The following is a 15,748-nucleotide window of genomic DNA, read 5'->3' as shown; positions in this document are numbered from 1 at the left end:
ATGACTATATAAGGCAAAATTGATTTCATGACTGGGGTATAAGGCAAAACTGATTTCATAATTGAAATGACTGTATAAGGCAAAATTGATTGCATGACTGGGGTATAAGGCAAAACTGACACAACTCAAATTGTAGAAGAGAAGGGCTTGTCATTTCATCCAGCATTTTTACCATTTCTGCTAACCTACGAGTTATTGTAACCATTTCTATGAACCATACAGGATTTTGAATATCAAAAATATTCTATAGCTAAGGTTATTTCATTTTAAGGTTATATATATAACCTTATAATGAATTGGGAGATTTTAAAAAGATTTTATACTTTAAAAAAATTTCATATCCTTGGCATGCATGTAACTCTGAAGATCTGCATGAAGTTGGTTTTCTCTCTCTCTCTCTTTTTTTTTTGAAAGCTTCAATGTTGCTTATTGTGTAGCTCATTCCAAATTTGTTTTAACAAATTTATAACACTGAGATGTAATCAATAACTAGCATTCAGAAGTTACAGATAATTGATTCTAGGTTCATCCACAACTTCTTTGTTGGTTAACAAGTTGTCCTGTAACCTGTCTCTATGCTTAAAGACAGTGTGCAGTTTTCCAAGGTGGTTAAGTGAATTAAATTATTTTAATGCTTAGAATGAATATGTAATGAAAATAAACAATTTAACCTTTTCGTTACTGTATTTATTTTGAGATGCTCTGTGTTTCTTTCAATTACTTAAAATATAACACAGAATTTAGTAAAATAACTTTGTTATTCATCTCGTGTTAGTAAAATAACTTAGTTATTCATCTCGTGTTAGAAATATAAATTGTGACTAAGGTTTGGCAGAAGATTTTAATTCAAAACTTATGAAAACAAGATATTTGTTCTCAGAGCCAGAGCTGGTTTCAGCCAGGTTGATAGTGAAAGGGTTAAGGATTAATATTTTATCATTTGCAAATATTGGACAAAACTGTAAGGCATTTTACTGTTTTGAGGATCTTCAATAGAAATATAATTTGAAGTGATAGAGGTTGGATAAATAAACTGACATGTACACAGATTTATTTATTTGCTAGCATGTCAATGACTATTTATCAATTGTTGCATGATAAATGATAATTGACTTAAATTGTTTGTTATGCTTGGAATATTTAAAGGAAAGTTAACGGATGTTCAAATATGATAATGAAAGAAAAAAATTTGATTCGTCTAATACATTAGGTAGTGTTAAGAAACTACGTATAAATTCCTTTTGTTATCTTCATCATCATCAGCTGCAATAGAGCAAGAAATAGATGAAAATGTGATCTGCGTGAATTATGTGAGCATCACATAATGCTATTGCGGTTACATGGTTTGTGTATTGTGTATATATATAATATAATATAATATAATATATATATATATATATATATATATATAAATAAATAGTATAAATGAGTAACAAAGATGTACAGGTGTCAATTCATTATAGCCGATTCAAGTAGGAACATTCAGGTACAAACACCCCTGCAGAGAGTCTTGGTGTTCAATATTCAATTGGTGCCGGTGGCACGTAAAAAGCACCATCCGATTGTGGCCGTTGCCAGCCTTGTCTGGCACCTGTGCCGGTGGCACGTAAAAAGCATCCACTACACTCTCGGAGTGGTTGGCATTAGGAAGGGCATCCAGCTGTAGAAACACTGCCAGATCAGACTGGGCTTGGCGCAGCCTCCTGGCTTCCCAGACCCCAGTTGAACCGTCCAACCCATGCTAGCATGGAAAACAGACGTTAAACGACGACGATGATGATGATGATAATATTGTTTGGGTATGTGGATTATACCAACCTAGCAAGGTACCTCAATTTAAGTACCTAATTCAATGTAATCTTAATTATATATATTACACACACACACCACACACACACACACACACACACACACACACACACATACACACACTCACTATGTGTTATATGTATTAGAAATCATAAGAGAAGAAGAGCAGTACTCATGACATATTTCAGGGCCTTCTGGATTTGTAGGAGAAAATTTTTGTCAGGCCAGAAACCTGGGGCTTGAATGCTTTCAACAGAATGGACTCTACTGAAGGCACCCAGGGACTGGTGGTGGTGTTAAACCTTCCAACAAACCAAGACTGCCCATACCATTGAAATAGTAGTTGCAATAATTGTCATCATGATTGCAGTAGTAGTAGTAGTGGTAGAAGAATTCATTTTAGTAGTAGTAGAAGTTATATTCAATATTATATCATAGTTGCTGTATTATATATTATATGTAGTTGTTGTATTAGTAACAGTGGTTGTTGTAGCATAGTCCCAGGGCAGCCCTGCCATAGGACACTTGTGATCAATGGTGTTACTCCGAATGGTAATTCTGGGAAGGTGTGTGTGTATGTGGAGAGAGTCTATTCAGGAAATATAAAATTCTGAGCAGCATCTAAATATTCAATTACATTCTCAAGTTAGGTGTCTGTCTACCTGTCTGCTTGTCTTCCTCTGTTTTCTCTCTTCTCTTTCCACTTCTTTCTGACTTCTTTCATCCTTTCTTCTCTCATTCTTCCTCACTCTCCCTCTTCTCTCTCTCTCTCATGCTTGAACTCTCCTTTTCTCATTGCTCTCTCTCTCTCCTGTTTGGCCTCTTTTATATATACATATATATATATACATATATATACATATATATATACATATATACATATATATATATATATATATATATATATATATATATATATATATGTCTTTATCTTAAAATATATCTACTTGCACCAGTATCATTTGATTTTCCATTCCTTCTTATCAAAGACATTTTGACTGCTTAAAAGCTCTTATAATATATGTTATATACACAATGCTATAGTATGTATACATATATGTAGTTATATACACAATGTTATTTCATATACAAACATATGTTGTTAAATATGCAATTATTTCTTATATAGACTTATGTTCAGTATGTATATAATACACCCTACTCTATACATTGTCATTTCATATATAGGCATATATTACTATATACCAAGTGTAAGCATGTATACATATTTCTACATACATTGTTATTTTATATAAAGGCATCTGTTACAATATACACAATGTATACATGTATACATAGATGTTGTTATATACATTGTCATTTCATATACAGGCCTTTGTTACTATATACTCAATGTTCTGCAAGAAACACATCTGGCCATGGAGAAATATTGCCTTGCTTGAAGCAGGCGAGGGTTGGTGACAGGAAGGGCATCCAGCTATAGAAATTCTGCCTCATTCAATTTCATCTGGCTTGTCCCAGCATGTAAAATTGGACATTAAAATGATGATGTTGATAATAGTAATTCCTAGTTTTATTGCATAGAAATAAATTAAGTTTCAGATTCCTAAACATTGTAGTTTTTATATGTTATTCTACTTACTAGCAGTGATAAAATATCTTCATTTGCTTGGCTTGTTATTTGGTTCGAGGCCTTTGAATAACCCTCATATGGGAAGATTACAGCTGCACCACTCTTTTCAAGACTAATATCTTAAAGTGGTTGTAGCACCTTAACCCTTCAGCATTTGGATTACGGGGACGTAACTTAGCAGTTCAGCAAAAGAGACCGATAGAATAAGTACTAGGCTTACAAAGAATAAGTCCTGGAGTTGATTTGCTCGACTAAAGGCGGTGCTCCAGCATGGCCACAGTCAAAATGACTGAAACAAGTAAAAGAGTAAAAAGAGTAAGAGTATGGTGTTAAATATTATGTAGTTGTCACTGAAAATCATGCAGGCGCAGGAGTGGCTGTGTGGTAAGTAGCTTGCTAACCAACCACATGGTTCCGGGTTCAGTCCCACTGCGTGGCATCTTGGGCAAGTGTCTTCTGCTATAGCCCCGGGCCGACCAATGCCTTGTGAGTGGATTTGGTACACGGAAACTGAAAGAAGCCCGTCGTATATATGTATATATATATGTATGTGTTTGTGTGTCTGTGTTTGTCCCCCTAGCATTGCTTGACAACCGATGCTGGTGTGTTTATGTCCCCGTTACTTAGCGGTTCGGCAAAAGAGACCGATAGAATAAGTACTGGGCTTACAAAGAATAAGTCCCAGGGTCAATCTGCTTGACTAAAGGCGGTGCTCCAGCATGGCCGCAGTCAAATGACTGAAACAAGTAAAAGAGAGAAAAGAGAGGAAGATGTTACAAGTAAATCCTTCCACTTTTTATTTCTCTGCTTTGACCAAATTGGTAAATAAGGATGTATCGTAGGGAAGAATGGCACTGTTGTGAGATTGTGGTTTCAGTTAGTGGACCAGATGGTGCATTGTGTTCTTGAGCAAAACACTTCATCTCACATTGCACTGTGATCACTTTGACACCTGACGTGTGGTACACCATGGACCTATTCAGACAACATGGATTTGATTAAAAGAGTTTGTGTACAGCACATACATTTGATCACCATGTGCAAATCATTTGTGCGGGTTGTTCAGCAAGGAGTTGCAGAACTGTTTTTCTTGGGCTTTGAGAGACTACTGTCATTATCATACTTACATATGGGTTGTATATTGTACATTTCCCGTCCAACCCATGCTAGCATGGAAAATGGACGTTAAATGATGATGATGATGTTGTGTATTTGTGTCTCCTAGATTTGACCTTGTGTGGTCATTGTAAAATTGAAAACTGAGTGTCACTGTCATACAAGTGGAGTTGTTCATTCCAATCTTCCATGAAAACATGTTCGGCCATGAGGAAATATTACCTTCCTTGGAAACAGATGAGGGTTAGTGACAGGAAGGGCATCCAGCCATAGAATATCTTCCTCAAGATCCATGCATAATATCAGTAATATTAAAATTACTGGTGATGATATTCTTTGATATCGAAATAGCTTTTCTATTCTCTTCTTCAGATCTGAGGTTTTAACATGTCTGTATGTATTTAGTATTCAGTTTGTCATAAAGATTGCAGTCTCTGAAACCACTTAATGCATCCCAAATGATCCCCCAGTCTGGAGTCTTCTTTCTGAGTTTTATAGTATTATGCAAATGAGGGATACATTATTCACTTTCCCAGCCATTTGGAGATTTACTCGTTAATCTAGGAGTGTGTGAGTGATAGTAAAGTGAATGAGAATCCATTATCCAAGATAAAAAAAGTTTTTCTCTCTCTCTCTCATTTCTGTACATGTAATAGAAAATAGAATAAATCTCTCTCTTTCTCACTTCTATACGTATATAGAAGGTTATTCAAGTTAAGGAAGCCTTCTCATTATGTCCCACTTTCTCCCTCCCACATGTGTGATATAATAACTCTTCTGTAGCCTTCCCACCACTCCACCTCCAGGTCAATTGGACAAACCTTTGATTGAATGCATTCCAACCATGACCATCTCGTTTTTGTGGGGACATCCTAAACAACATTATCCAACGTGTCAATTTTTATTTAGCCCCTTTGATGCCACCATGCTATAGACCACCTGAAGTTCTATGATGCAGACTTCTTGTTTTGAAGTGATCTAATTTAAAACCTTCCATCATAATTTCATAATAGTTTATGTTCCAAGCAGCAACGAGGCACATAAGAGAACCATCCGAACGTGGCCGTTGCCAGCACTGCGCCGGCTGGCTTCCGTGCCGGTGGCACATAAAAAGCACCATCCGATTGTGGCCGTTTGCCAGCCTCGTCTGGCACGTAAAAAGTACCCACTACACTCATGGAGTGGTTGGCGTTAGGAAGGGCATCCAGCCGTAGAAACATTGCCAGATCAGACTGGGCCTGGTGCAGCCTTCTGGCTTCCCAGACCCCAGTTGAACCGTCCAACCCATGCCAGCATGGAAAACGGACGCTAAATGATGATGATGATGATTTTACTGAATACTTCATTATTTTCAAACTCATTTGAAACAAAAGCGACATACTTCATCAAAAATATGGTGAGAACAATATCAATCATCTAAAAATAAGCTGCGTAAAAACAGTTATAAGGTGTTTTGACTGCTTACACTTATGTCAAGATAACTAACTACTCTATGTCATGACTCTACTTCAGCAGTTCTCAACCAGGGTCGATATGATCCTTTGGGAGTCAATATGACCCATAGGAGTTCATATAAGATTTTATCGCTAAAATTTATGAACAATAAATTCTACATTACATGAAATATTTTACTAATTTTTTATATATAATTCCAATAAAGACATGTGGTTTAGTGGTTAGGCATATTTGGTTCACTATCGTAAAGTCATGAGTTCAATTCCCAGTGGTGTGTTGTGTCCTTAAGCTAGACACTTTATTTCACATTGCTGCAGTCCACTCAGCTGGCAAAAATGAGTAGTACTTGTATTTCATAGGGCCAGCCATGTCTCTGTGTTACACTGAATCTCCCTGTATTCTTAACTATGTTAAGAGTACATGTGTCTGTGGAGTGCTCAGCCACTTGCACGTTAATTTCATGAGCAGGTCGTTCCATTGATTGGATCAACTGGGACCCTTGTCATTTTAACCGATGGGGTGCTGTTCTTCATAATATTTAATTATAAAAATATAATAGGATTTTTTTTAATATGGGGGGTTAGGGGTCCAACTGAGTAAAATAGCTGCATTTTGTCAGTCTTTATTTTCTGAGTTCAAATTCTGCTGAGGTTGACTTTGCCTTTCATCCTTCTGGGGTCGATAAAATAGGTACCAGTTTAGTACTGGGGTCAATGTAATCGACGTACCCACTCCCCTGAAATTGCTGGCCTTCTGACAAAATTTGAAATCAATACATCAAAATGTTTTGCACATCTGTCAGACATGGTTTGGTGGAATTGTTGCTGCCAACTTTCAGTATAGAAGGCCAGAATGTAATGATTTTACCAGCAAAAATAGATTATTATAAAATGCGATTTATTAGATAATCAATGAGAGTCATACATAAATGCTATCATTATTATTGAAATATGAACATAAACTGAAGCAAATAACATCTCTTCTTGAAATATTGTGATAATATAATGAAGTGTCGCTATAGATGTTTCTTCTGAAAATGTTCTATAATGAAATGATTTTAAACAGAAATATAACGAAAGTGTTTACATTCTGCATTTTGTCTTTTATATCTATCCGTATTAGTTGAGTTTCCGTAGGTTGACTTCACAGCAAGTTCACTTTTACAGCCTTCACTAATAAAGTTCAAAGGTCGCTTTCAAGTTTAGTTTTTCTTATGATGATGTGTTGACTTAGTAAATGTATTTCAGTCAGAAGTTATAATAAATCTGGCTAAACATTTTTTTGTTTCTACACGTATTATCAGTGAGAAAAAGTCAGTGCATATACACAAAATGCTTTAGATTTTAAAATCCATAGTTAGTGATGCACATTACATGAATGTGTATTATATTCAAATATATTTCTTTACTACCTACAAGGGGCTAAACATAGAGGGGACAAACAAGGGCTGACAAACGGATTAAGTGGTTTACATCGACCCCAGTGCGTAACTGGTACTTAATTTATCGACCCCGAAAGGATGAAAGGCAAAGTCAACCTCGGCGGAATTTGAACTCAGGACGTAATGGCAGACGAAATACGGCTACGCATTTCGCCCGGCATGTTAACAATTCTGCCAGTCAAATAAATATCATCATCATCCATTCTCCATGTTGGTATAGGTTGAACAGTTTGACTGAAAACTGGTAAGCTGGGGAGCTGCACCTGGTTTCAATCTGATTTGGCATGGTTTCTACAGTTGGATGCCCTTCCTAATGCCAACCACTCCAAGAGTGTAGTGGGTGCTTTTTTACATTGCCAATTATGAAACACTGGCATCAACCATGACTATGATCTCACTTAGATTGACAAGTCTTCTCAAGCACAGTATATTGCCAAAGGTCTCAGTCACTTGTCACTGCCTCTCTTCTTCTTGTCTTGAGACAGCATTCACCCGGGGTGGGTTGAGCTGGCTTCATTCATCCTCAATGCTGCATCTCTCACAAACGCCGACCAGACCTGACGATTTGAGGCTAACGACCGTGTGATCTCCAACCACTCCCTATTCCAGTGGCGAACGCCATAGACATGGGAGCCTAGGTTGAGTTCCAGATCAGCCTTGACCGTCATCAGCCAGGTTTTTCGTTGTCCACCACATCGCTTTCGCCAACCCTGAAGGGGAGCTGGGGCAATTGCTTTCGTAGATGAATTCTCCTGGTTGACGACAAAGGGCATGACCCAGCCAACGCAGACATCTCGTTAGGATGACTTGTCGGAGGGAGGTGATTTTGCACTGGTGTCGCACTGAATTGTTGTAGACAAAATGATGCCATCGTACACGAAGGATGCGGCGTAGACAGAGGTGATCGAAGGATTCTAGTCGCTTAATATCTGTGAGGCCCAAAGTACAAATGGTGCTTTTTATGTGTCAGTTACATGACCCTAGCATTGGCCATGACTGTGATTTCACTTGGCTTGACAAGTCTTCTCAAATATAGCTGTATTAAAAGGAATTCTAGCTAGAAATAACATATGAGAAAAAGACCTGAGCTTAATGACTTAATGTTATTTTAATCATTTCTGCGAGTATGAGAGGTAACTCTGTACATGTTTTTGTATTCTTAGACCTCCTCAACAAAGCATAGATTTACCTATACAATCATAGGTCTACTTGAATAGGGTATACTTGGAGTTAAACAATAATATCTCACATTGGTTACTACTTAAAACTAAATAGAACTGCCCAATGGACATCATGGGTCGTTATCAGGATCATATGATATCAATGGGGATGGTGGTTTTAAGAACTGATAAATCTTTTACACACACACTCTCTCTCTCTCTCACACACACACACACACACTCTCTCTCTCTCTCTCACGCACACACTCTCTCTCTCTCTTATCTGAGCTAGCTATAAAATTAGTGCTTGCTTCCAGATATCACATGGATAAAAGATATTCCTACCCCTGCTCTTAGGGTATTATCAATTTTTTTCTATTTTTTTTTTTGTAATTAGTAACACTCCCAAAAGCTATATCACCTTATTGTATGATAGGATAAATTTGAGCATCCAAGAAACCTAATTAAGGATCTGTGTTAGCTGTGATTATTGACAAGTAATTAATAATTAGTTGATTTTCTGATAGAGCAGTGTAAGAATTAAAATGCTCTGAGAGATGGTGTGAGCGAGAGAGAGAGAGAATACCTTGCGTTGGGTTTGAACTTGCAGTATTTGAATTGGCAATGTAATATGTTATCTAACTGACCATTTTATTATCTGTGTGCATGAAAATAAAGGATAGCAAATTTGTAATTGAAGACTGGACACTTGGAGAACTGGAAATTTTGTTCTGTCAGATAGTGCAGTTTTACAAATGGCACTCTAGTTGAGGAATGGAGGAGGATGTTGATGATGATGGTGGTGATGTTGATGGTGATGATGGTGGTGGTGGTGGTGGTGGTGGTGATGGTTGGTGGTGTTGGTGATGATGGTGGTGGTGGTGGTGGTGGTGATGGTGATAATGGTGATGAGGATGATGACGATAATGATGAGGATGATGATGATTGTATTCAGTACCTTGTGTACCTGAGTCCCATAGGCAGGCGGCTTGGTTGTTGACTCAACAGATAATTCTTGTAGAACTGACAAGATAAAAACAGTTCCTACATAGACCATGCTAACACACATGCACACACGCAATTTCTGCACCGTTTTTCTTTTTTTTTTTTTTTTTTTTTTAATTTAAAGAAACGGATTGTTTCATCATCTATAGATGGGGATTTAAGATGAAGGAAAATAAGACTTACAGGCAGGCAGGCAGGCAGGCAAGAAAGATGTAAAAGGCAAGAGAAAATAAGAGAAATATAAGAAAGTTGAAATCCTAAATGATTTTAGTTGCACAATCTGTTTACTTAAAGAGTCCTTCATATCTTGCAAAGAGCATTTTATCATCAGCTCTACTTCTAATGCCATAATTATTACTGGAATTTGTTCTCTCCCCATTAGCTTCCGTAGTTCATTACCCTGCCTCTCTCCCTTCCTAACTTCCTTCCCATCAGCTCCCCACCCTCAAACAACAACAACAACAACATAAACTTAATGACAAAAGCTAAAAAAGTAAAATTGTTTGATGGTCTGTGTGAAACGCTAAAAACCTAATCCTACTTAAAAAAAAAAAAAAAAATCGTTGTGTGTAACCTATTAACGTCTAACGAACTTGTTTCATCTTGTAGACAACGGTTGGAGCTCATGCGACAGATATATAATGAGGATCTATCACCCGAGACACCTGAGGCCAAACAGGACTTCTTTCACTGCCTGGCCGCCTGTGGCAACCAGACTTACTTTAACTTTTACAATCTCATCCCATCCAGGTCTGTCATAGTTTCCTCCCAGCGGCCAAGCTATTATTAAATATATATATATTTCATTTTAATTTCAAAAAATGTTTTTTTTTTAATTATTTTTTTTCCATATCTATATATATATATTTATTTATATTTCTTTTTTTTTTCTTTTGTAAACTATTTTCTTTTTCTCTTCCTTCCTTCCTACCTTCCCACTGCCGCTAGATATATTATGGTCACTTGTTCCCAGCATGCTGTATCTGTGTGGGTATTAATGTATGGTGTGTGTGTGTATGTATGAATATATATATATATATATATGTCTGCGTGTGTGTTTGTATAAATATATATATATTATATTATATTATATATATATATATATACATATATATATATATACACACGTACTCACGGAGTACAAACATTGGTATAAAGACAAAATTATTACATTATTTTTTTTAAATAATCACAGATATTAGAAATCTTTGGTTTATGAATTCCTTTTAATGACTTGTTTATGCTGTGAAGAAAGGAGACAAAGTTATTTATTTTATAGACATATTTATTTAATCCAGATTAATGATAATTTTTTTTTGTTAGATTTATTGAATGAAAAAACGATGGGGCTAAAACAGAAATATTTTTTAATGAAAACTAATTTGAACTTATTTGTGCTAAATGTGGATTTCTAAGATTAACACAAAGCTAGACATTTTGGTGGAGGTTATAGCTGATTAAACCAACCCTGTATTTGAATTGTGTGGCACAAATTTAAGGTAAGCAAGGTTAGTATATCTGAAGTATGCCTATGGAGTGGGTTGTTTATGGTTTGTTGGAAAATTTAGATGTTAAAGTTTAGGAGTCCTATAAAAAAAGTGGGGTGGGGGTGTCAGATAAATACTAATACTCTTGAAGAAAGATTCATTGAAAAATTAAAAATTAATGTTAAAATCTTTGCAGAAAGTATTTGCTTTCTCAGTAAAATTCTTGGAAGGAAATGACTGATTATATCTGAGACAAAAAAAAAATTCACAATTTGTACTTGTAGGTCATGTGATAAAACCCTGTTTTAACCAAAACTTTAATCCATTTTATTTCAAAGTATACCACTATAAAATTCTTCAGTCTTTTTTGGGGCCAAGGGAGCTTCTTCACAGTTATTCAATTTACTAGAAATAGCTACTAGATTTCTCTCAAAGCACATCATGCTATTTGAAAAAACAAAAAAAGGTTTCATTGGACAATGTATAGAAAATAATGGGATTGTCACATCTGCAACATCTTTGATCATACATCTTCCTCATCAGAGATTACCTGGAAGTAAACAATCTCTTTCCTCTTAGATTCATGCACTACTCCTTCTTGTGACTAGTCTTAAAAAAATAAACAAACTAAAAACTTGTTTCTAGGTCTAAACCCTGTAAAGGAATTTATGAAAAGTTCCAATAAAAAACATTTGGAAAGTATTTAAACAATATGAGAATTTCAATTATCTGAGAAAATTTTGTTAGTCAGAAATGGAAATGGTGACAAGCTTTAGGAGAAAGTTTGATGTTAGAAAGTCCAGAAGTAGAAAAATAAATAATATTTTCTAAAGTGTATCATATAAATAATATATTTTAAAGGATATCAGGGGTGTAATAGAGATAATATTGAATCGCTTGGAGTTTTCAATATTCAACTTTCAGTATTCTAACTTAATTGCAAATTTAGTAACTGGGCTTGTTTTAGTGTTCAATTTTATTTTCATTTATAACTAGCAGTATCACCCGGTGTTGCTCGGGTTTGTAAGGGAAATAACTATATAAGCATTTTTAGAGAGTTATAGCCAAAAAAATAGCAAAAAATGCATTAAAAATGGAAAAAAAATTATGGTAATTTTTTAAAAAATCGTTGACTCATCGTAGACATTTTTAGAGAGTTACTTCCCTTATATAATAGCGAAAAAATGCATTAAAATGGAAAAAAATGATGGTAAATTTTTTTTTAAATCGTAGACTCATCGTAGACGCGCGCTAATACCCAGAAGGGCTCGATATGAATCACGACTATAAGATACCCGGTTTTGGTTAAACTGCACTGCAAAATGTGGGAGTAGTTAGGAATCTAAATCGTAGGAGACAGACACACAACTTGACTTTTATATATAAAGATATTCTTTACACTCAGTAAAGCGATTGGCATTAGGAAGAGCATTCAGCCATAGAAACCATATCAGAACAGGCATTAGAACTCAATGCAGTCCTGCAGTTTGTTGTATCCTTCAAACCCTCATATTCATGCTAGGATGGAAGATGGATGTTAAATTATGATGTTTTTTTAAACTACACAAAAATAATATTTTTTTAAAAAACTATACATGCAAGTCATTAATATGTACTTTGATGAGCCAAATTCTTTAAGTCTGGGATTATTTTGAAAACCAATGGTTCTTGTCTCTTTTGTCTCTTGCCTCTGGTTGACTTATTTATATATTTACATACAACACATACTCTCATATATGTACACACATCTGTCAAGTTATCATGTGCCTAATTTTTGCTATTTGTCATATGTGTTAGATATATATTTTATATCAAATGTTCAATGTTTTTTTTTTGCATTGTTTTGTTTGTTTTTGTTCACATTTGTATAATTTTATTTTTTTTATTTATCTTGTTTCAAAATTTGCCTTAATTTTATACTTTTATTTATTTATTTTTATTTATTTTGTAAAATGTATACATGAAAGTGGCATTTTAAGATGGATGGGTGGGTGGAACTGTCAGTTTGTAGCTCTTTGCAACTTAGAAAAGATTAATGCACACCATGTGTCACTTCACAGGCATATACATACTGTACCAATGGCAATTTGCATGTTCCATCTGTTGTACGATTGTTGCTTTAATTATTGCTATAATTATCTTTTAATTATCATTAATGTTGTTGCTGTTGATTCACTGCTCTTCCTTTCCCCCTCCACCGCAATATCACTGCTGTTGCTGCTATTGTATTTAAAATTTAAAGATTTCATTGACATCATCATCATGACTTTAAAAATAATTAAAAAAATAAAAATAAAAAAAGTTGGTCAGGTAGAAACTGTATGGAAGCCTTTTCAATAGATTGTGCCTGTTATTCTTCATGAGGAATACTTTGCCACTGATATGTGTCTATATCTATGTGCATATGTTTGAAGATATATATATATATATATACAAGAATGATTATGAATGTGTCTGTGTATTTGTATGGAAAGATGCTAGCATAGTTGAGTGATTAAGAAGTTAGTTTTGAAACTATGAGGGTCTGAGTTCAATCTCATTGTCTGGTATTTTGAGCAATTGTCTTTTTACCATAACCTTAGGATGATTCAAGCCTTGTGAGTGAAATTTGGTGGATGGAAACTGTGTGGAAGCCTGTTTGATAGATTGTACATGTATCTGTGGAGTACACAACCACTTATATGTTAATTTTATGAGTAGGCAGGTTAATTGAGTGAACAATTTGAATGTTCATTGTCAAGACCAATATACGTATGTGTATATATATATATATATATATATATATATATACATACATGGCTGTCACAATATATGTGTGTGTAGGATGTTTATCTTTACAACCTATTTTTGAAATTTAAACCTTTTCTATCATAGAAAGAATTATTTATGAATTGACTTTAGCACACATTAGATTCAGGAGGGATTGGATCCTTGATGAGGTGTGTTCATGAAGTTTTAGATATTTTAGCCCCTATATTATTTCTACCATTTGGAGTGATAGGAACAGTACAGCACCCAGCCCCACCCTCTTTCTTTTATCTATCTGAAGTTTCTTTCTATATAAGTCACCATTAAAATTTTCTATTTTTTTTTATTATGAATCTAATTATGTTGATTTTTGCTTTTAGAAAGAGGGAGGTTGGCTTTTTTCTTTTTTTTTCTCTCTAATTTATTCTCTTATTGTATCTAAACAGTTTTAATTTTTACAATTTTTTGATAAAAATATTTTAATAAGTTTAATTTATTAATCAAGATTAAAACTGAAAATTTCTATTCAATGTTTATTTTTTCAATTTGATTGATTAATTTTTATTCAAATTTTATTAACTTAATTTATGTTAATATATTTTTTAAACATTACTTTTTATTTCATTCATATAATAAATTTATTGTGTTTTTATTTTTCTGTTTGTAACAAGTTTTAATTAATTTTACTAACAATACATAAAAAATATATACAAATTCTATTGATCACTTAAAATTTTTATCTAAATTTCTAATTGATTTTATTAAGTTCATTAATTTAATTTGAGTTTTTAAAACTAATTAAATCTTTTTATTCCATTTACATAGAATTGATTAATCCTCATTTTTTGAAGAAATAGAATAATTTCCAAGAAGTACATAACTTTAAAAAACAAACGAAACAAGAACAAATTTTGCTGTTCTTTGATGATATTCCTTCATATAATTAGTTCTGGTGACATAAATATATTATTTGCTGGCTAGATTTGAATTTTCCATTTAAACTGGCTCAATTTACATTGCTATTCTGATGAACTCAGGAATTTTCATGAAGAATGCTTTTGAGGTGTGAATGAGTGGCTATTTAAAGATGCTTAGCTCTGGTTTCATTTCATTGCATTAGGCTGTGTTGTCCGTCTATCACAGGTAACATTACAAACAACTTCATAGATCGATTGAATTGTATGTGTTGAGGTCTTGAGTTCAATTGGGTCCCCCAAGTCTATGGTCTTTGGTAGTGAAATCAAGAAAAGATAAATCAATAAAGGGTATCCATTACAACTGTCTAGCATGGTGAACTCATTACTCAAAGCTGGCTAACCCTTTAGTGTTTAAACCGGCCATATCCGGCCAAAATATTCTACCTATTTTATGTTCAAACTAGTCAGATATGGTCATTCATAGCTACCTTATTGTGTTGTTTTAAAAATAAACAATCACATCATTGAAATCTTAAAGTCATGAAATGATACAAGATTAATTTTACATGGTGTGAATACATAAGCTTTACATTTGACAGAATAATCTGAATGCTAAAGGGCTAAACTCACCCCAGGTGAATGCCATTACAAGTACAAGTGGTATTGAATTAGGATAAATATATTTCTCTGCTCAAATTTTAATTGATTTTGAACACCTAAGGGCATTATCCAAAACCCTATTCACTTACCAGATTTTGTGAGTACATCTATATACACTGGAAAAATTGCTAAAAATCATTATTGTTGTTTTAATATCAATTACTCCATTCTTTTAAGGGTTAGATGAACTTCTTTGGGGCAGATATTCTCTGGTCAAATGCCCCTCTTGTTGCCAACCTTCATCTTTTCCGAAGCAAAGTAATATTTCACCCATGGCCAAACATGTTTTTGCATAAGGTTGGAAACAAAAGCCACCCTTTTTATGGTGATGATACTTAGTTCTAACCATTGTGCAA

The 15,748-nt window shown here is 34.4% G+C and overlaps 1 protein-coding gene across 15 annotated transcripts in view; it reads left to right on the top strand.

Annotated features, from left to right (window-relative positions):
* Positions 1 to 15,748, top strand: part of LOC115224382 (kinesin-like protein unc-104) — a 300,207-nt gene that overhangs the window by 219,944 nt on the left and 64,515 nt on the right. For 11 of the 15 annotated variants that reach the window (XM_029795269.2, XM_036513465.1, XM_036513461.1 and 8 more), the window contains one exon: positions 10,190 to 10,330. The exons of the other annotated variants lie outside the window; for them this stretch is intronic. In XM_029795269.2, the coding sequence (XP_029651129.1) occupies positions 10,190 to 10,330 (141 nt within the window). The remainder of the gene's footprint in view (positions 1 to 10,189; positions 10,331 to 15,748) is intronic. 15 annotated transcript variants of the gene reach the window in all.

This window comes from Octopus sinensis, linkage group LG25 (assembly GCF_006345805.1).
Source record: "Octopus sinensis linkage group LG25, ASM634580v1, whole genome shotgun sequence".
NCBI classification, from domain to species: domain Eukaryota; kingdom Metazoa; phylum Mollusca; class Cephalopoda; order Octopoda; family Octopodidae; genus Octopus; species Octopus sinensis.
This window is presented reverse-complemented; position numbering and strand designations above follow the sequence as displayed.